Below are 22930 nucleotides of genomic sequence, written 5' to 3' on the forward strand. Positions count from 1 at the left end.
ATTCTTTTTCACGATCTGATGAGAAGCTGAGAGTTGGGCTGGAGGGAAAGGGTCTGAATGAAGCATGTTAGAGAAATCACTTAGCCCTATTAGCCCATGGCACAGCCAGGCTGTCTCCCTCCTCCTCCTCCTCCTCCTCCTCCTCCTCTTCCCACTCACAGCCTCCTTCCCCCCCTGCCAAAAGAAAAGGTTGGTCTAGCAGGGTTTTTTTAATAAAATCAGCACCTTTCTGCCTTCCACTGAATAAACTGGAGATGTTAAAAAATAAACAGTTTTGAGAGTCAATGTTTCCTGTGGAGCGGCTGGATGGAGTTGGGAGGGGTGGCATAGGGGGGAGGAAGGGGTGACCTCACTTTCTGAACAGCAAAGTTTGAGTGGGAGGGTCTCAGCACAAAAGGTAAAAAAGCGAATGATGTGAACATGTGAAGGAAGCCAGAGCACCAAGCCGAGCGTCAGTCTGTATCCTGACATGGGGAGATAAGGTGACTGGGGAGCCAGCGGTGCTTTCCTGGAATACAATCTCTGTTTGACACTCTCTGCTTAAGCACTGCCCATCTGTATGTTATTCTGCTGGAGCCTCTGGGGAAAAAGAGGAGCCACAGGCACAGAGAGTGAACGAGGGAGGCAGCAAAAGCTCTTTTCTTCCTTTCTTTTCCTTTTATTATTTTTTTTTCTTCTCTTTTAAATCAGGATCTGGTTAGACTGCCTTGAAGTGCCACATCTGGAAACTGAATGCTGAAAGAAAGTTAAAATAACTGAGGCACCACTAAGCCAAGGGGGGCTGATTGCAGAAGAGGGTAAACAATTACTGAGACGCTAGAAGACCACTGCTGGATGTAAGGGGAGGAAATGGCTTTGATCTCCGCCTGGCCCCTCGTTTCTCCTATATTATTCTTTTTGAGATGCTTCTCCTCCAGCACAGCCTCGAGTGAGGGAGGCGTTTTTCAGTTTGACATTGAAGGTAGCTCAGCGGTCAGCGTGCAAGAAGCCACTGTTATCAGAGGGCAGCAGCAGGCAGTAGCTACTGGAAGTTGGGTGCCTTTTGCTGAGGTACAGTAACTCCCTTCTCTCTCTGGTGTCTGCGCTTTTCTGCTTTCATATGTCTGTGTTGAAGCTCCCATCTGGTTAATGTTAGCTTAATCATTTGATCCTTAAAGCGATACCGGAGGATTTTATGCAGGGGGTCTGAGACGTTGCATTTCGGGACTGGAGAGATACAGTTCAGCCTTCAAAATGTACACATGCCCTGCCTGCTGTGAGCAGACAGCTGCTGTACTCTGCAGTGAGGTTGGCTTAGCATGTCTCTAACTTTCCTGCCAACATAACTAAACAGGCCTGTCCAAACAGAGCTATTTTACAAGGGTTAATTGTCACAACATTTTTTTGCTTGCCTTGTTGTAGTGTTTCAATTGTAATTTGCTTAAACTTCTAGAAATAGAGTCTGGTTTTTGATGGCAAACACTGTCCTGCAGAAGTTTATGCTTTTGTCTCTGAATGCCATCCACCTTCAAAATCTGAAGTTCCTTTTCGCAGTGAGAGTGGGGATAATAAATCAAATGAGTGTAGAAAACTGCCTGCAGAGAAAACACCTGCAGAGATTTTAAGAATTCCAAAAACTACAAGGTTGGGATTAGTGACAAATGAAATTAGAGAGATCTGAGAAGAAATTTGATGATGAAAAGTTTTCCTGCAACCCTGGTGTTTGGGGATTGGTTGGTACTCCACATTCTAGCAAGGCTGTGTCAGGAATTAACTACTTAAAAATACAGCTTAAGAAAACAATAAATTACTCCAGCATACACTGGGATGTGGGGACAGTAATGTCTCATGCGTGGGAGATACGAAGTAGGAGGCAAATCAAGTTACATAAGGTCATGGGAAGGGAAAGAGTAGTTCTTCTAGCATAACATCCAAAAATGAGGTGAGATTAGCGCAGCCATGTCACCGTGACAATATCAAGATCACAATCTCCGATATCACACAGCTAATTTTCCCCCTGCAGCCCAGTTGCCAGAACTAACAGCCATGGAAATAAGTGCAGAAGCCCTTCAGACAGCCAGGGTTTTGGCAGGGCTGGGCAAAGCTCACCCCCACTGCTGCAGTGGCTCCAAGCAGCTGGGCAGCCTCAGGAAACGCCTGCCCACCCTGCCAGGGACTCGGCACGAAACATGACCCGTGTGAGAAAACTGGAGGCTAAACCCTGCTCTGCTCGGCACAGGGGCTCTCGGGAGCCATCCCAGGCTTGGATGGACTCCATGACATGGGATGCACAGCTTCTCTCCTCTGGCCTGGGATCAGCCCCAGGAAGCTGCATTGCCACCTGTTGCTTACAGCATGGAAAGTCCCTCAATGAAATGCCTGATTTAAGAGCTGGATGGGGTTTGTAGCTGCTTTTCACAGAATAATGGGCACAAATTATTATTAACCTTTCTCAATATGATTGTGTAGTATGGTTTTCCCAGATACTCAGTTCACATTGCTTTAATATATTAGGCTTCATATACTTGGGAAATTATTGTGAGATATATTGGACACTGTGGGGAAATGGCACGTCAGTCTCCTTCACACATCTCAATCCTCCCTAATGTTTTACTTGTACAGTCCAATCAAATAGACTCACTAACTGGTGTTTGCTCTGGCAGTTTACTTCAGTCCCTGCAATGGCACCATTTAGAGGCTGGATCCTATGATACAAATAAATGATGCTGCCTGCCATTGTCACACCAAAGTCCTTGGCTGCAGAGTGGTATAGTTTCATGAGGAAGGAGCCAGGATTTCAGGCCCCGTTGCTAGCTGCAGATTCACCTTTCTATGGCATTTCAGGACCCACCTCCATGGCCATTTCCAAGGATGCCCAATAGGATGTTCTTTTAGGATAGAGCTGGTGGCTCTGTAACAGTAAGAACCCGCTTACCCATTGATTCATACACATAGTTGGTGAGCAAGAGCTGGGCAACTGGCTGTAAGCCTGGAGGTAGACGTATGGGCCAGAGAGTGATGGTCTGGTAGTCTCTCACCTGAGGAAGGAAGATTTCCTTTACTCCTCAGAGAGTTTCCCCTCCCACAGCCCACCTCCCCTCCCTCAGCCCTGGGAACAGGGTTTATCCCATCAGGTTTGAATTAGCCTCTTTCAAAGCCCGAGTTCTTAACCCACAGCTCACAGTGAACCACAGAGTAAACTCCCTTACACAGTGTGGTTTGATTCAGCTCCTTTGTCTAAATATTGACTCAGGCCTACAGCTCTCCTGAGCAGACAGAGGCTGTTAGTCACATTGAATAGTGCCAAATTATACAAAGGGGGCAGATTTGTAAGGCAGTTATGGAGCCAAAGATGGGGCTTCCTTGTGGACTGTGGTGCCAGTCAACCGCGATGTGAAACGCCACTGTGAAGCCGGAGAGCAAGGCAGGGCAGACAGAGACCATGGTGTTTCAGCGTGCTGAACAACATTTGCCCCACACATGATTCTGCTCTACACAACATCAGAAATCTGCAAGGTCTGAGACAGTGCTGGTGGGAGTTTCCAAGCTATAACTGCTGTGATGCTCTCAAATCCTGGTATGAGTTTGATATTATGAACCTATAGAAGAACAGGAGGTCCTAGTTGCTATAAATCCATATTAGTGAATATTTCTCATTTTCTCACACCTCTTTCTTTCCTGTGTTTGGCAACCCTAAACTCAGAGGAACTGGGAGAAGTGGTCTAAAAATTAAAAATTAACATTAATGTGGAGCTTTTCTGTGCCTTGGAAACGAATGAAAGCCTCTTAACAGCAGAGAGAAGAGGACTAAGCACATTTTCTATATGCTATAGTAATACATTGTACCCACTCATAGAGTGGACCATGGGTTTGAGTTGGATGAGTTGGACTTCAGTCAATATCTAATAGTTTGGTGCCCTGGTTGCTAATCCATATGCAATGCAGTACACCTAAATTAGGCATATAAACTGTTCTTAAACTTTTTCAATCAGAATCAGACACTGTCTTCAAATATAAACTCAAATTCCCCATGCAGTAATGGAGGCACTAGGTTTTTAAAGCCTCTAATTCCTAGCAGTCTTCCCTGGAGGGTCTCAGAGGAGCCTCTGCCTCTGGAAGGACTATGCTGGATACTTGCTTCAGGACAGTTTATTAATCAGCTGAAGTCTGGCACACAAAATGTAGATGTTTAAATTAACTGGACTATATTCCACCTTAAATGCCACGTTACTTACATAATGAGCACAGGTAGTGACCATCACGGAATAAAGTATCTACCTCTCTGCCTTTGTTTCAAGAAGAATGCTTATAGATTGATGGAAAATATTCAGAAATGTATCATGAGAAGGATTACAGTGTTAGGAATTGGAAGATAGCTGAGAGACTTTCCAATCCAATCTGCTTAGTTCAGAGGAAGGTTAAGAAAAAACTTTGAACTAACTGTGTAAGCACATACACAGGCAAAAAAAAAAAAAAAATAGTAACAGGCTTGCTAGTCTAACAAATGAAGGTCTCATCATATGCAGCAACTGGAAACTGAAGGTGACCAGTTCAGACTGCATGTTAATTACAAATTTTAATTTCAAAGGAAATTAAGCACTGGAGACTTTATTCAGCTGTGTTGGATTGTCTATCAAGAAGCAGAACAATATCAAAAGCACTCTTTTGTGTGCTCTTTAATTTAGCATGATTAAGTTCCTTGGCTCACAAAGACAATAAGGGAGATGTTACAGTGCCGAGTCCTGATGTGTATGGGGAGACAGTGAGAATGAGCACAGAGCGCTAGATCCAGCTCATCAGTATAACCCAACTGCAGCTAGCAGCATTAAGTCAGAGACTGATTTTTCCAAATAAGGATAGATTAAAATATTTTACAAGGATGATTCATAAGTGGTGGAAGCAAAGGATTTAAAACTGACACACAGATATCAAATGAAAGCAAACAAGCAAGTGGCAAACATCAGAAAACATTGTTCTGGGGTTCCACTCATTTGCTTGGACACAGCAGAAGGAAAGGGGGTGGTAAGACACTTCCAGTTTTGGTGAGGCACAGAATTAAAACTGAAAACCAGGAATCACTTCTAAGAACAGTTAAATCTCACTATCAAATATACACCTTTAAAATAAGAAGTAGGTCATACATGACCATTTGGATCCAAAGCCCACCACTGTCAACATTCGTGGTTGTAATTCCACTGACATGGTGGATTTAAGTATATAGGTGTAGATTTTGTTTCCCAGTAGAAAGTAAGTTCCTTAGAGAGTCTAAGGCGGGAATGAACAATGGTACAAGACTTCAAATGCTAGACAATATGGCAAATGATTCCCTGTGATTTACATCATGCAGTCACTTACTTTAATGTAAAATGAATGGGATGTGATGTCCAGAAAATGTATTCCATTCTGATGTAAATGATTACACGAGACCTGGAAAATATCAGAGTCCAGAAGATGAGTGTGGAAAGGATTGGTGGAAAAAAAGGTAAGACAGACATCTTGTGGAGACACTTGCCAAGCAAGACAAGATAATTTCAAATGTCTTCTATGGAAAGAAGAAGTGAAGCAAACAGTGGGAAAGAAGCAAACTAAAGCAGGAAGAAGACAAGGGAGAGGGAAAACTCAGAGCAAAAAAGAGATAATCATGAGCCTCAAGAGTAAAGAAAAAAAAAAAAGTAGTTGGGACAGGGCAGGAAGCCAATTCCCAGAGTGAAGGAAGGCATGATATTGTTGGACAGATGGAAGAGGAAAACTGTTTCCAGCATCAGTGGTTTTGGCTTAAAGGAAAGGCAGAGAGGCAAAAGAAGTCCTTTAAAGGAAGAAATTGTCATAGCCAAGTCAAAATTAGCCACTTACTATCAGGAAAGTAAGAAGCAGAAGTTACCTGATGGAGATTGCCTGTTAAAATGACATGTTTGGCAATCATTTTTGCCCATGTGACTTAGCTGTTGATCTAAATTTTCAAAAGCAAGAAACAGTATTTGAGGTGCTTGCTTTCTGGTTCTCTAAAGTGATAAGCAATAATTAGCACAGGACCAGTGACAAACTCATCTCTCTAAAATGGCTCACATTAAACATATTAAAAAAGAGCATTCCTAAGTCCCAGCCACTTGTTAACAAAGACCTAAACTATCACAAAGTTGTCTTCTCCCCTTCCCTCATAAAGGTTGGAAAAAAAAGTCTTGCAGACTGTTTAGAGAAACCGCAATTTGATCCTCACTTTTGGCATTAATCTGTTTAAAACAAACAGCACTAAAAGAAGCAGCAGAAAACCTTATCCTGAGGTGTGAGCCAAAAAGGGGTTTAGCTTGACAGAAACTTTTATATTCTTTCAAGCTAATGGGAACTGCATCTACCTTTAAAAAATCAGATCTTTAAATTAATTCATTTCACACCCTTGAGGTTATGTTAGGTTAACTCCCATAGTGGGCAATTTGGATTTCTAGTTGCTGTTTTTCTCTGGTACAACAAGGTTACGTTCTGAGAAACATTAGTGGGGAGGAAGTTTTACTGCAGATGTTTGTGATTCCAGCTTAAGTTTCTCATCAAAGCTTTAATGAAAATCAGCTGCTTGGAGTAGATCCGCCAGACCCCAAACCTTTTAAATCATAGGAAGCCAAAGCAAATGGAAGCACAGGACAGAGCAGATGGATAGTGGGAAATGTTGTCCATTTCAAGAAGGTGCATAAACCACCCACCAGAACAATGCAATTTAAACTCCACTGCCGTGAGTTCCCACAAAGTTTTGGGCAAGTACCAGCAAAGAGCCTCAAAGCTTATTCAGGGCTGTGAAAACCAATAAAAGGCATTTCATGCACACTCTTATTCAAGACATGGGAAGCAAGGAAGGAATTAAAAGTCCAGTTTTTCCAGGGGGCATGAGAAGCAATAAAAGAATTGGTTTGTGAAGGAGAACTTGTCCTGATTTAAACTGATAACAATTGGAGCTCCTAGTGTTCAAGAGCTGTGAAAAATGGGTCTAGTTTCTAAGTAATATGTAACCAGTCACTGATAATTTACAGTTTGCTTCTGGACTTAAACTTCAAACACCAAATACAGACACCCCTGGGTTTTATATTTTAATTGGTTCTTTTGAATATTTGGATCTGATCCCAGCTCATTTTCAGACACCACTGTGACTTGGGGATGTTTGGGTTATGCATCCTAATGCAAAATTCAACAATTGCTGAATAGCACTGTATATAAAGCTGTTTGAGCTCCACAGTTTTTGAAATCTAATTTTTTGTCATTAAATGGTCTCAGTGATTTTCCTAACTATCAGTCATGATACGTACAGTGTGTATTTGACAATGCAAACAGAGATTGACTAAAATGCGGTAAATACGATCTGGCTTTGTTGTTCCTGTTTAGTTGTATTGTGCAATTCTTTAGATGGTTATTTTCTTAAAAAGAATACTTCAGAAATACTAGAAGTCCTTTTTTTCTTTTAAGAAAAACCAGCAGGAAACAGTGCTAAAACCCCAGCATTCAAGAGCCAAAGAATAATAGAGGGTTGTGAAAAATATTTTAGAAATTACTATTCCAAGTTTACAAGACTGCAAGAACTCAAACATTATTTTTTAATTCATGACATATGGAATCCAGGGAGCATAGGAAGAACTGGAACACTGAATTTTAATTTTAAACATAATTTAATAATTACTGAATATAAAGACTCTGCCTGCATGACCAGTTTCCAGTATGATCTGTAAAAATAGCCATTTTAGCTAAAACTATAAGGCTCTGAATTGTTGTTTGACTCTGTCTTCCCAACAAAAATGAATAAAAATGAATTCATTCAGCCTTTCACCATTGGCATCAGGTAGAAGAAAAAGTTACACAGAACCAGCACTTCAACTGGATCATTTCTGGGCTGTGTGGTACCCTGTTACCACCCTGCAACGTATCCTGTTACTGTTGCATGAAAGGCCTTTTGAGTGGCAAGAGATTCTGCCAAGGCTAATGCAAGGCAAGTATCTCCTAGGGTTTCCCACTGTGGTTTTCTGCTTCTGAGCCTGATGGTAGCCCACGGAGAGACACAGAGAGCCTGCCATTAATGACTCCCTTATGCTGTGGTCCCCACTCCTCGCTCCAGGGACCCTTCCTCAAAAGCACTCTGTGGAAGCAAGCATTTGCCCAGACAAAAGCTGCTCCAGTATCCAAAAAAGAAAAAAAAATAAAAAAATAAGAGGTGGCAGGGCAAAACACAGCACAGACCTCCGTACCCCAGCTATTAAAATACTACATGCCCTGAAAAAGCTAACACAGCTTGGCCTGTTGAGGGTTGGCAAGGTCTCCAGAGCACCGGTATCTGGCACAGATCCATTCAGGGGGAGGTGGACAGGTGTTGGAGGTCTAGACATGGTGTAAGGTCAGAGGGGGTTTGTGTGTCCTACTTGGCTTTTTGCAGGTTTGTGGGTTTCTGTGGTTCCCTGCTTCCCATCAATGGCAAGGATTGTCTACAGAAGCTCAAGAGAGTTTCTAAGGCGCCAGCTAACTACTTTTAGGTCAGCTGGAAGCGGGATTGTTTTTTTGTGAGGGATGAGGAAATAAATTGTTGGTTTTTTCTCTTGACGCATCTATTCTTTCCACTCTTTGAGCCAACAAGAAACTAATTTCTTCATTATTAGACTATGTCTATGATGAAACAAGCCAGGACCCAAGAAGCAGTGAGAGATCAGGGCAAGTTATGCCTTCTCCTGGGCCCTGGCTTTTTCGCTCTCCATTCAGAGCACAGCCTCTCCACACCTCCAGGCTGGATGTAAGGCATGTAGTACAAAGTTAACCATGTTGAGCTGTCTCACTTCCTTCCTGCACAATTCCAAAGCACTAGGACCATCAAGGGAGAAGTCCTATTTCTGAGAACAGCCCAGGAACACGGCACCTTCCCATCAGCCATCCCCAGCAGCTGCCTGCTTTGCCCACAGCTGGGTCACCCTTAGGAGGGAGGTGGATGAAACCTCTTTCTCTTGTTCTTTCAAGATTTTCACATTGACTTGCGTTTCATGCTAACAGGTTTTTAAGTTAATACCATAGCTAACGGTCAAGTATGATGCCGTGGCTAGTGGTCATTGTATGTCTCTACTGTGATTCCAGCATTTCAAACAGCTGCAAAATCGAACCAGGAAACGCTAGAAATCTGGGCTAGGGGAAATTGCTACAAAAGGGAAATCAAAGGAAGCTTCAGATTTACCCTCTCAGCTTTAACAGTGTCCCATGAGTGCAGCTGTATGTGCTTTAAAGGCCACTTTTCTTTTTTATCCCTTGCAAATTTTTCTCTCTATCTGGAAATCTCTCAGGGAATGCTGTAGTTTGTCAACTCATTATGTCTCACTTATCTGGGGGACTCAAGAGGAGAAAGTATGACTCAGAACACAACATTTCACATAAGAATTTTGTGGGGACTGGGTGAAGGGTGGTTAATGAGGAAATGATGTAGAATTATTTATCCCTTTTCCTGTAAATTGTTCTCCTTGAATAAACTTGGCATTTTGTTTGAAAGAGGAAAATCAACCTTTCCCACTGCAGATCTTCTACTTCCAACAGTGAGCATCTGTAAGAGTAAGTTTTTTATTTAGTGGCTGTAGGAATGAGTACATAAGAGCAGAGGCTGGTATTAATCTCTAATCTTAGACATTTTTCAGACAGCTAAAACATTTTAGCCCTCCCCCTTTTTGAAGAATGCCTTTTAAGCAGAGGCTTTGTCTTTCCCACTGTATATGGAAAAAATGACTGTGCACTTCTATGGAGAATGCCTAGCTGAGAAATGTTTATGTTGGATCCAACCCCATCTCTGTTGCTGAATGGCATTTTGTTTTCCACTTGGACTGGGGAAGGGGTAACAGTCTGGAAACATTTTCAACACAGGAAATTTTTTTTAAAATTAAATACAATTACTTAGTCAGGGTAATAGGTAATGGTCTTGCTCTGCATAAAGCCATCTGGCTTTCAGCTATTGCTTGCTTTTGCCAGAGTCACCGTCAGTCTGTCACTACTATAATGGAGGCACACACAAGCCCGCTCGAGGAACAAGAATATAGTGGCAATGAACTAGAGAGGGGCTTCCTCGCCATTTTTCCCTGTTGCCCATGCTCTGCTTTGCATATTAGTTTGGGAACTACCTATGTGCAATTAGCCATATGCACTCTCTCTCCAGCTGCTAGCTCTACTATGCAACAGAGAAAAATAGCGGTAACTTTTGTTCTGTATCATCTCCCCCCGCCCCCAGCAGGATTTTTACCTAGAACTGGAGCAACTATTTTCTGTCTTGCTAGTTTTAGTTTTAGAAATCTGAGCTCTCTGTCCAAAACTTTTGGAAGATGGTTTCCATCAGCATCATAATCTGTTCTTTATTATTGTCAAAAATAAACTTCTGTTTTGGAAGCTGATGAGTTGATAACTCCTCGGGTGATAGACAAATATTCCCATTTGTCAGAGATGAGTAAGCAATGAAGTTTTCAAATGAGGTTGTTATTAAACTCGGACCTTGTCCTGTCTCCCTTAAGGCAATTGCAATTTTTTCAATAAATTCTGAGGAGAGCTAAACCTTTCTTATAAATATATAAGTGATGGAGATCTTACAATGTTAAGCTGTTGCTTAACACAGCAACAGTTGAAAAAGCAGACTAAATTCAGTCATCAGATATATTCTTTAGTAGCTGCAGACTGGTCAGACACAGCATGCATGGCTCCAGACCACCCATAGCCCTGTGCACTCAGGTGGCAGCATCACTGGGCATGCAAGCAACGAGGGTCAATATTGACATCCACACACAGGGGATGGCACAAAGGACACTAGTAACAGCTTCATTTGTTTCATCACTCATTGAACAGCTCATTTACTGGAAAAGATTATGGATTTAAAACCAGTGTCACTGATTTGTTGGGGGTTTTTATTATTTTTTGAAGATTCAAATTACTGAGCTTCACAAAAAGACACCACTGCAGCTTTAATGAGCATTTCATCTTGCTTACCTAGAAAACCTCATTATTATATTAATTTGCCAAGCTCTATGTCAAATGAATTCAGTGAGGCTTTAATTTTCATTGAACTTACCTCATCTTAGAATTTAATTTAAAAAATAAGAATATGAAACAATAATGGGGGTTTTACCCTGAATTACTATCTGAGCAACAAAGAATTTGCTTTCACATTTGCAAGCTAAAGAACAAAACAGAAAGCTTGTTATTGTGTAATTCACATAATTGCTTTAGTTTTTAATCTCATCAAATGCAATTAGAACTGAGATACCTGTCAAGATAAGTGGATAAAAAAAGATTAGCAGCATCGCATCCAAAACTCTTCACCAACTTCTAGTTAATATCTAATTTACAACATCAGTGGAGCACTGGAAGTAATAAATATTTCACAGTTAACCATGTCAGAAAATTAAAAGGACAATACATTAATTTAATTACTACACCAGTGTGCTTATTATAAAGCTATAATGAATATTGATTTGGAGACTAAGCTAAAAAATGTGTTCCTCTCAGAAATGTTTGCAATTTTAAACATAAATTTGAAATTGCAAATGGCTAATTTGCATGAGGATTCTGCCCTTGAAATGGTAAAGACTATAGAGTGGCTTTTTGCATGCAGACAGTTCTCTATAGCTGTAGTGTCCTATTAAATCGGGTAATTAACTGTCTACCTATGATGTCACACATTTAATTCTTTTTTTCAGTAATAATAGTTAGAATGTGACCTTTCTAGTTCAGAAGAATTTGATACTGTAGAAAAGGGGTAATGAAGGTTTATAGAAATTATAAACAGAGCTTGGAAGCCTAAGGGGAAGCTGGTGAGCAAGCTTGTTTGTTTTCAAATCTCTAGGTTTGTGAAGCTTCAAAGCTCATATAAATTTGGCAAAAATCAACAGAGAAGAAATAAAATTGCAGAGCAGATGTCTGCATTTGTCTGCATGTTGTGGAGTATCTCACAGTGTAGAGCAGGGCTTCTGTCTGCCCCTTTTTATGGTGACTTTGATGGCAGAGCACGTCTGGCCAACAGGACAGTTATTAATTCTGCAAGCCTCGTTCTCCAGAGAAAGAAAAAGTTTCCTCTGAAACGTCACTTCATAGCTTCAAGTACAAAGACAGTCTTGCGTGTGCTATTACTAAAGCTCTGAGATTTTGAAACCCATTTCTTTCTTTAGATTGTAACTTAAGCTATAGTGAGGTATGACAGGTCTTAGAAAGGGCATCAAGAGGATATTTTATTTTTTAAATTAGTTATATTTCACCTCAGTGACTGGAAGAACTCACAGAAACCTCTGTAGCAAAGACCTGATTGAAGAAAAGATATTTTCCTTAAGTATCTTAAAAGCTCTCCTGCAAGATCAGTTTTAAATTTTCATGAGAAATTTTAGCACTGAAATGGAATTCTTTCTCTTTCTCCCTACACACTTTTATTAATCTTTTTCACATATCTGGTATGCTTTGGCAGTAAATCCTCTCACATCACTCCTAAAAGTTGCCCTTTGAGTGTGGTCTATCCCATAGAAAGGAGGGAGGGGGGGGAATGGCAAAGACACCACAGTGCCAAGCAGTGCTGTGTAAATGGCTTTAAAGCATGGCTGTTTAGCTGGAAGCCAAATAAGTTCTTTTAGCACTGAATTAAAAAGACTGGATGTCTTGGGTCCAGCAACAGCTTTATATTCAGTGCAGGCATCCAAAACAAAAAATCATGACTACCAGAAATGTCTGCCCATGCGGGGACATTCATTATTCCTGCTAGTTCTGACTAGTTCTCTTAAAAGACATTAAGTTGTTGACTTGTGTCACTGCTGTGGATTACATTGGGTACATCTGAGACATTGTAATCTGCAATTACATTGGGTATACCACTGTGGATTACATTGGGTACTCCTGGACAAAGTCCCAGGCAACCAGCTCCGAGTGACCCTGCTTTAGCAGGGGGCTGGACCAGATGACCTCCAGAGGTCCCTTCCAACCTCAACCATTGTATGATTCTGTGTGACTATGGTCATTATTCCTTTTTACAGATCAAGAAGCTGAGGGAAAGAGTAATGTACATGCTCACACAAGCGATGAACAGAAGAATGTGTTTTCTTGAGTCCCAATATCCTTGTGAGTGTAGTTAGGCACAGAGGAGCTCATGCACAGAAACAAGGTGATGAAGATCTCATCTGTTCAGTGAGAAGGAATACTTTCCCTTATGTTAATTTTAAACAACATAATGAAACTATTGCTGTGAAGATATTAGTAGATTAGAGGTGAAGGGTATGACATGAAGTGGGTGAGTGACTGGAACCAGGTGCAGGGAAAGGAACAGTGGAGGAGTAGGAGGACAAATGGAAAGCATGACAGGGAGGACACAAGCATGAGTAGAGAACAAGGCAACAGCAGAAGGGCTGTGGGAGCCAGTGAGGGCAGGTGGAGATCCACAACCCATCAGTATAATATTCAGATGCTCCATTAATAGAAACAGCCCAAGAGAACCACAGAGGCCTCCCCCAAGAACGGCCAATGAACGACCATCTCATCTGGTTGGCATTTTACTGTAAGACTCTTTTAAATTACATTCAAGCCTCGTTGCCAACAAGAGAGACATATAATATAGACAAGCCTAAAAGGTAACCTATAAATAAAAACTAGAGTGAATGTGTGCTATAAATATAAACTGAGGAGCCATGGATTTAATCAATGTCTCACTATATATAAACGGACCTACTGGAACATGCTGTCTGCAGCAAACCCCTCACTGTTGCAAGTACTCACTATTCTTCCGAGGAAATCGTTCTTTCTCCTGTGGAAAATGCAAATCCATCCAGATTTTGGGGACATGAGAGACAGAAGAAATTGATAAACAAATTATTTACAATTACACAGTTATTATTGTAATAATAATATTATAGAGATTTGAATGACAGTTAGGACAATACCAGAACTGTCAGTCAAATACTTGTCTATAAAGAGCCCGAGGATACCTCCTAGAAATATTTTCTCTCTCCTGCCTTGAAAAATCAGAACAAACCAAAGCAGAGTGAACTTAATGAGAAAAATTTTACCCCAAGTCATATACTTCATGTAGGATTCATCAGATCCTTTGTCTACATGGCCTACTGTAGTTAGGTCAAACGTAGCTGTAGAGATGGATCCTTTTGGCAGGTTAAGGAAGTAACAAAAACCAAAGTGTTTAAATACAGCCACCTGTTACCTCAACCATTTCAGCTGTTGAGAGACAGACACCACCCTCTCAAGCTTTTCCCATAGTAGGTATTATGGGAAAAAATGCAGAGCTTTGCTCTGCATTCCTTGATTACATATTGCTGCCGATCTTGTGAAGTCTAGTGTTCATGTGTGGAACAGATGAGGATAAAAGCTGTGAAGGAGCAACTCCAAATAATATTCAAAGCAGCAAGTAATATTACAAGCTCTGTTCTCATGCAATTGTCACTGATGGCCCTACCCTTTTGGAAAACAGGAATCAGGAGTCTGATCATAGAGATGCCTGGCAGTGTCTGATGCTGGTTTCAGTGACATGTTTCCTAGTTATTAAGTGTGGCAACACTGCCTTTCACAGTTAGCTAGGCCAAATAGGAAAGGCAGATAACCTGCTGATGCCCAGGCATCTCGCATGTACCTGTAAAATGTGCTCTGTCACTTGGGGACAAAAAAAAACCAGTTCTAACCTTTCTGAGTTAAATTCATTCTAAAACTTACCCAACAGTGTTTCTCGGCTGTAGTCAATACTACGCACAAAAGTGGTTTCAGCAAGAGCTGGTGAGTAGCATGCTTGCCCACAAAAGTGGAAAAGCCTAGGTGTGAAGTACACTGGAGCATCACACACTGCCTGGATGAGCAGAACAGTGGCTGGATAAGACATGAGGTTGGGATAAAAGCTTTTGGCAGTTCAGAAATGCCAGAAATAGGGCTTCATCTCCATAACTGATCAAACTAGATCATTAATTAATAAACACCCTATCAGTCTGGTAAATCAATTTCTGATGGGTCCAGTGCAGCTGCCTGTGCATTCAGAAAAGGGGGAAATGCACCCAGGTTTTCCTATCTGCTGACTAAACAGCAAGCGCAATTCATAGGTTTTCTAGTGATCATGTGAGTCCATCCAGTCCTCTGGGACCAAGGCAGCAGCCAGCATGGCTGAGTCAGCATCAGGGTCCTGCAGAGCAAATATAGCTTTCCCTCCCCCACTCAACCCTTGTCCATCTGCATGTACATAAACACTTTTGAGACACCCTACAGTCACAACATACTCCTAAATACTACACATGGTGAACGCTCGAGCCACTCCAAAATTTAAACTCTCCAGGAGAGAGGTTTCTCCTGCAGGTTACAAAAGGGAGGAAGGTCAGGACAGTGGGATGCAGTGTTATCAGAGATCTTTTTGTTTGCATAAAGTTTCCCAGCAAACTGAAGAACTAAATCTTTGTGTCTATGCTTATGAATAACTTGTCTTTGACCTAAGGAATTTGAAATGTCCATTACTTTGTTCCCAGCAAGTAAGAAATGGTCAAATGTCCATCAGCCTACAACTGGCAGTCTGGATTTTAAAAGTCTGCTTTCAAACACACTCAAATTCAATTATGTCCTGAGCTGAAAAGCAGACGTAAAAGTCACGTTGGTGCCCTCAGTACTTTCTTGCTGAATGAAACACCAGAAGTAGACTTGTCTATCTGTCCAAGGTAAAGAAGATTGTTTTGTAATGACTTCCAAGCATGATAAGCCATACAACCTGTACCTGCCCGGAGTGGTTTTAAGCTAAGATGTCCATGGAGTCAAACACTTTGTTTGTTTACATCCCAGTTTGGCAAAGCAGGTTTTTTATCATGTCAAAGAGTGTGTCTTTTGGAAGGAAACAAGAAGGTGTCCTTTGAATGGGGTCATGCTCCTTTCTGTGCTAGAGCTTTACTGCATAGTTATTTGGGGAGTTTTCCTCCAGCTCTGGAGATTGTCAAAGTCTCTCACAGCATCACAGCTCTTCTTCCCAGCTGTACCTACAGGGCTTAACCCCAAGTTGAGCCAGGAATGAACATGGCAGCACTAACATGATGGCAGGGATCAGTTTTGCTCTCTGTAAAATGGGATAATCTTATATCTCACTGGCATGTATTAGAACTAAAGTCACTGCAGCGAGCACCAAGTATTTTGCCTGACTATATATTGTCTTAATAATAATTTCTTACAGATCTCTTTCCTAAATATGTTCGATGTTATCCAAAGCCATCAAGTCAAAGCAGGACTGAGCTACTAGCAGCAATGAAATCAATTTCCAGATAGTAAATTCCAATGGTATTTTAAAACTCTTCCTAAGAACTATAGTTTTACTAAAGGTGCTAGCATATATATGTGCTTTCTGACTCCCAGAGGAAAAAAAAAAAAACATATCTCAGAGACAGGCTGAAAACATTCTGTTTGCAGATTTTTGAATAGCCAAGTATTCAGTGGGGAAGGTGACACCCCTGCAGAGTGATATAATACAACCCCCTTGGAGAGCTACCTGTAAATATCAGAGGAGGCACTATTCAGACAAAGGGAAACATCCCATGATCATGCCCTGGCTAGAATCAACTGAACTCAAGTGTAGAAAGATAATCACTTGTCCCTGTCAGACACCAAGGTTTCCTTTAGATACATCCACCTTCTCTACCTGAAGATACTGACGGGTGGAACAGACTGTCAGGAGCCTTTGAACTTCAAAGGTACAGGGTGTCCAGCAGTTTGGCCACATCCGTGGCATAGCAGTTGTAGCCAGGACACTTCTACACAGTATAGCACATCTGACACATGCAATAGGTCTCAGGTCCCCAGACCCTGTATGCAGTACAGGCACCTACACGTGAACTAGCCCTCCAGGTCCCCCTTCACAGTCAGTAGAGAGCAGCAGGCACAGCTGATCTACTTTAGATGCATTTTAGTATAAAAGAAATTAAACCATACAAAGGGTGTCTAGCTGGCTGTTTTTCCCTGTGGATGTCTCCACGTTGATGACTCCCAGCCTGCTGTGGTTTGGGCTGCCTACACATGCAGTCCCACTGCCCAGCTGCGGGGGCTGCTGGCCAGGTTGCCCCCACACTGGCCCGGCCACAGCTGTGTTAGCACAGCCCTGCACCTGGGGCATGAGATCCTCTGTGGCTCAGTCTGGGACTGTCTTCATGGCTGAGTGTCACGTGCCAGGTGAGACCTGCTGAATGCTGAAAATTTGGCATGCTTTCAGGGAGCATTTGGCTAGGGATTGAGTATTTCTAGAAGTGAAGTACTACACCTTGTTGTAGGTGATAAAGACCAGGAACCTCTTCAGATAAGAGTCCTACCTATGCTGAGGAAACCAGGGAAACTGAAATAACATCAAACATACAGCAGAGGACTGCTTTCTCAGGCTTGTTTCCCTAATGTTTTTATTTCTAATAAATAATTACATAAATTAAAGTACTGGGAGATATTCAAACAGGAAAACGTCTTTATTTTTAGGAAGGGCAGCAGGCTATTTATCTCAAGTCGGCCGCAAACTTCAAAAAGGCCTCAGAACAGCCGCTGCCAATTCCAAATACTGCTCATTAAAAAAAAATAAGCATGTTTGGGTTGGGTTTGGGAATGTCCTCAAGGAGCAGAGGGCTGTGTTTCCATGGCAATGCCATGCACTTCCAGCAGACTGGTCCCTTTTAGACACAGATTTTTAAATGGGTGGAGGATGTTCAGAGCATTCATTCACCCCTGTACAGCAAAAGATGGAGAGTTTCAGGGTTTTAGTATTATGCTGAGTCCAAAACTTATGTTTGGGTAAACCATTCCTTCCAGAAAAAAATTACATCTTTATGTGAAGCTGTCAAGAAAGAACATTGGTCGACTCAGTGTAGCTGATTGTTTTCATTAATGCATTAAAAACTTTATTTATTTATTCATGTGTCGCACTTTTACAGGTACCTATGACTGATATGATGCCTGCTATATCAGAGGAGCAACATTTTTCTATTTTCTTTTCCCTGGGCTCTGAGGCAAAGCTTGATAATGTTCAAGTAGAGTTTGTTCTCTTTTCTTCTTTCCTTTAACTCCATAAGAGACAGTGGGGACTTCTGAGGGTCCCACAGTTCTGAAACTGTTGATCGTTCTATATCAACTGATAAATATTATTATGCAAATAATTCACATGTGTCACAGTTCTCCATAGGTGTTTCTATTGAGAGATAGCCTGCCACACCAGACTTCACAGCTCTCAGAGTAAGATTCTCATATGTCTTCTGACAATATTTTTACCACCTTTACAGAAGAGGTCACACTGCAGAAAAATGGAAATGTGAATACACAGAAATCTTTTCAAAATGAAATTATATGTCCAATGAACTTGCTACACCACCACAATAAAGCAGGTGAACAAGCTGTGTATGTCAGCTTAGCCAGCAGTAACTGTCTATGTATGTTCTTGACCATCACTAGATGACAAGTAATGAGAATTAATTTAATTCTCTTCCACCAAAGGCTAAAAGACCATGATCAGGAACAGTTACTATGACTTGGGTAGCACGTCATAAATTATGCTACAGCCATTTATCTAGCCTCTTGGCATATGAAGAAGTAAGATGTAGGGGCTGCCAGAAACTATAAAAATGTGCATTTATGCCTCTTAGCATCAAAAATCACCCTTCTACAGAAAATACAGGTATTTATGACACAGGATATAACTTCTTTGCGTTTTTGCAGGTTGATTTGGGATACTAGGCTAAGTTAATTTTCATTTCATCACAAGCCCATGAGTTTATAGGATTCAGCTGTGCCCATGCTGCACTCACTTTTACTATCCTGAACAGACTTTGAAGTGAGAATCTAGTAAGTAATACCATGTTTGATCTTTGCCCTCATGTCTGAACATCCATGCAGCCTGCTCAGGATCTTTCTCAGACCTGCAAGGAAGCGCATCCTTTTGTGACTCTGCGTCTAGCAACAAAGAGCATAACGCGGCTGGCCAGCTACAACCAAGTCTCAGCTGGCACTAAACTTAACAGTGACTTGACAGCTGATGTGCCAGGACTGCTTCTTGTTTTGAATCAAATATAATGAGACTTCTGTTCTAAGACTGGTAGGCATAACTATAATAAATATAACAAAGGGTAAAATGTCTTCGTATAGAACATTTAACCCTGAATCCACATCCCTTCATGTACCCAACACTCAAAAGAAAACTCTTGAAGTAACAAACACTGGTGTGGATCCAAGGGAGCTTTTTATTGTGGAAGAAAGAGACCCTTTGTGAGTTTGTGTATTCACGGGGAAGTCACAAGTTCCAGTACTAACTAAAGAAACCTGCCATGTTTTCTTACCATCAGACAAGAGAGTCAATGACTACATCTGAATTAAGCAATGTGGGGACCTCCTAGTCAAGTAGCATAATGCAGCCCACGTCCACGTGCTGAAGCTCTCTCCATGTTTGCCCAGAGAAGAGCAGACCCATACAGACTGCCTTGTAGGAACACAGCCTAACAGATGCTGTGCTCTGAGCTGTGCCTGAACATTGTTAGGAAACCCATAATCTGCCAAAGAGCAAAATCAAGGCAGAAAATGAACAATCGGTCAGTATGGATGATCATAAGCCAGTCCCTGAAACCATGCCTTGCCCTTCTTCAGTTGGCTGATGCAGATGTAACCCCAGAGAACACTCTGTGCATGTTATCAGTGCAGCACTCTTGGGGAAGGCAAGCCAGAAGAGGCAGGGTCACAGCACTGCTGCACCGCTACTTCTACCTGGCAGCAGGGAAGGAACAGGGACCTAATTCTGCCCTCAGTGGTGCAGGCATAGATCAGGACCAGCTGTAATGAAATCAGTGGAACTCCCTGAATATAATATGGGAGGAAACTCATACCCTGTGTACGTGGATTGTCCTCCATCTTCTGTCCCATCTTGCACCCACACCAGCAGAAAGGTCTGAAGAAACAGAATATGGCTACAGGCTCCACAGCACTTTCAGCACCGCAGCTGGTTCTTGTTTTTAAGAAATGTAATAATTAAATCCAGATGCAAGACTGGGGGGAGGGGGGGGGGGAAAACATGCACGATGGGTGTAAAAGATTTTCAAGAGCTCAGCAAGATCCACACTATATCAGACTATTCAGCTTGAACTGGAACAAACATTGTCCCTCAGGCAAAAAAAAAAAAATCTAATTGTGAAGACATAATTGCTAATGCAGAGCTAGCATTTTCACCTACTAATTGTCTTCACCATGCAGAAACAGACAGTGGACGGGAATGTTCCTCACTCAATTGCCTACATAATGATTTTCAGGGAGGGTATTTCCATTTCGTCCCAGACCTGTTTGTGCTTTGTGTGCAATTATTTTTTGCTCCCAGAACATTCGGCTATTTGAATCCCTCAATTAGTTCAGCACTCTGACACTTCTTTTTATAAATATGATGTTGGCTCACGCCCTGGAACAACTAACCAATCACTCCATTATCACCAGTAGGGCAAGGAGCAACAAAAAATATCAGAATAATTCAGAATGCCTGAAGAAAACTTCTGAACCCAAAGGAAACAATCTGGATCACATTTTCCCCTCATTTCCACTTCCCTCAGACCATTGATTGTCAATACCTCATTTCTAGTGTAAATTGATGCAACCCATGGTTTAAAATACTGTATTAAAATAGTGAGTATCAGCACCTTCCAAGTTTTTGTGATTAATTGAATAATGCAGGGGGAAAATGTTGCCAAAAAAATACCCAGAAGGCTTAGGACCCTGCATTTAATTTTCAAAAGGGGCACTGACAGCAAGAATAACAAAGGCACCCAAGACTGAGGCAGATGTCTTGAGGAACCGAGAAGTGTGTCTGCTCAGAACAGGGCATAAACTGGTTCCCAGTGGACTTCAGCAAAGACTGTACAGCCCTGCCAGCACAGCTGGAATCAGTGACATTGCATTGAACTCATACCTGCTGGGTGGCTGGACTAGATAAGAGGTCACTCATGGCTACAATGCAGGCACACCCTTAGATGAACTGTAAAGGAGACGATCTTCATGGCTGACTGCAGGATTTGCATAGATACCTTCATACACACTCATACATCTCTATTGTCCGTGTTCACCGTTGTAAGTAAAAAATTATTCTGCTTAGGCCTACAAAACCAAGAAAGCTTTTGGGCTGATGCTAATGGACCAGCTAGGACCACCCACCAGTTAAGGGGCATCAGAGAATATAACATGCCTTAGATCTGTATGGGTGGAGAGAAAGATTGCCAAGACAGACACTGGGATAAGAATCTGTTTTCAGTTTAGAAACTGTCTCCCTTCCTCAGTGTGTGGCATAATCATTCAGCTGAAATCCTTAGCCTGGTGGGAGCCAGTCCTACAGCTCTGTTTTAAGACTAAATGACGGAAAGAAATAAGCAGTACAAATAGATAGTATTTCTGCTGTCCCAGAGGGGTTGTGGTACGAAGACTTATCCTTCTAGGAGCTATTATCTAAGAAAGTGTTTCCAAAGCAAACCAGATAAAATATTGTGTGTAAGGATGGTAAAGGCAACTGAGTTTTCCATTTATGTTCATCTCAGCTTCTCAGAGCTCTCTGGGATAAGTTTGGATTAATGATTCATTTGTAAACCTCATTTTTAAAGCTTGTTGTTAGTCATCTCATAAGATACATTATTTTCTAAACAAGCAGCTTATCTAGCTGTGTAGAAGGGTCTACCCACCCTTGAGAATAAAAGCTAATGTGCAGGTGAATCTTGGGATTGTTGACTTGCTACCCAGTGCTCCACAGCTATAACTACAGCACCATGCAGATGTACAAGTTCAGGTCCCATAAGCAATACGGCCATAGCGCTGTGCCAGGGTTAATTAGCCATAGCCATCAGCAGGGTATTTAGCAATACTGCTCACAGGCTATTTTTTGCAGCTGGTGGTGATATCACTGCATGGGGCTGCATTTGATGTTGTAGACCTGCTGTTCATGTCATAGATTACAGTGGGCACGAGAAGCAATGATTAGTTCAGTGCAAAGAAGAAATCACCCTTTATTTCAGGTCAACCCAGGAAAACAAGGAAGAAGGAGATACAAAGAAAATTTAATCCTAATTAGATCAGTACAATAAGAAGCCTCACAGCTCATACAAATGCAAGAAGGATCATACCCTACTGATTGACTTAACTTGCCACTTTTCCCACTTTTTGCAAGGGTAAGTGACTTCACGAGCCAAAGTGCTGTACAGACAGATGCAAAAAATATTCCAGGAGATCCTGACACATCTCAGGCTCTGACAGCCACCTCAGGGATAGTGTTTGTAAATGCTAGCAGAAACAGGGTAGGGTAAATAATTTCTGGAGATCTAAAAGACATGCTAGGACCTTCCCATCAGCTCTGCAACAACCTTGCAAGAGTTAGGCAAGGTAAGAGATTTAGGATCCAAAAATTCATGAGTCTGCATGGATCTAACATAATACATGTGACACAGGGAGACTACACAGGGTGAGCAAGTGCTGCCTGAGTAACAGAGGTTTCTCCTGAGGTCAAACTTGTGCGTGTCTCACCAGCTTTGCGTAATGAGGTAGAAGTTCCTCAATGGACAACAAAAATTTGCACATAACTTATCAAATAAAAGCTATCCTTTCCTTTTTATTATCCAGTCTTAAAGGGGCACCTTAATAGCTTTGTTTATGTTTCTGAGTCCTTACATTATTGCTTTCATTACTATTTAAAAGCAGATGATTTAGATATTACAGTCTTCTGTTTAATCTTGCTAAGCTTTGGTAAATTATCAAAAGTAATAAAGTATATACACTAGGCACAGCCACACATTCAAGAAATAACAAGAAAGTTTTACCTTTCATGCAGTCTCCCCCCATTTATTTGTTATATCACATGAAGAATGAATGCAGAACTGTTGTATCTCCCAGGGACTGGCTACTTCCTGGAATGACAACAGGTTATCGCTGGCACATCTCACCAGCCTCACAGCCAGCCAGCCCTGCTTTGGTAGCCTCTCACAGC

At 41.6% G+C, this 22930-nt stretch overlaps 1 protein-coding gene across 1 annotated transcript in view; it reads left to right on the forward strand.

Moving 5' to 3' along the window:
* The first annotated feature begins 391 nt into the window (after positions 1-391).
* Positions 392-22930, forward strand: part of LAMA4 (laminin subunit alpha 4) — a 107232-nt gene continuing 84693 nt past the window's right edge. Inside the window, exons 1-2 of the mRNA XM_040598932.1 lie at positions 392-482; positions 691-1050. Coding sequence (XP_040454866.1) covers positions 850-1050 — 201 coding nt within the window. The 5' untranslated portion in view covers positions 392-482; positions 691-849. The remainder of the gene's footprint in view (positions 483-690; positions 1051-22930) is intronic.

This window comes from Falco naumanni, chromosome 6, assembly GCF_017639655.2.
Source record: "Falco naumanni isolate bFalNau1 chromosome 6, bFalNau1.pat, whole genome shotgun sequence".
Lineage (NCBI taxonomy): Eukaryota > Metazoa > Chordata > Aves > Falconiformes > Falconidae > Falco > Falco naumanni.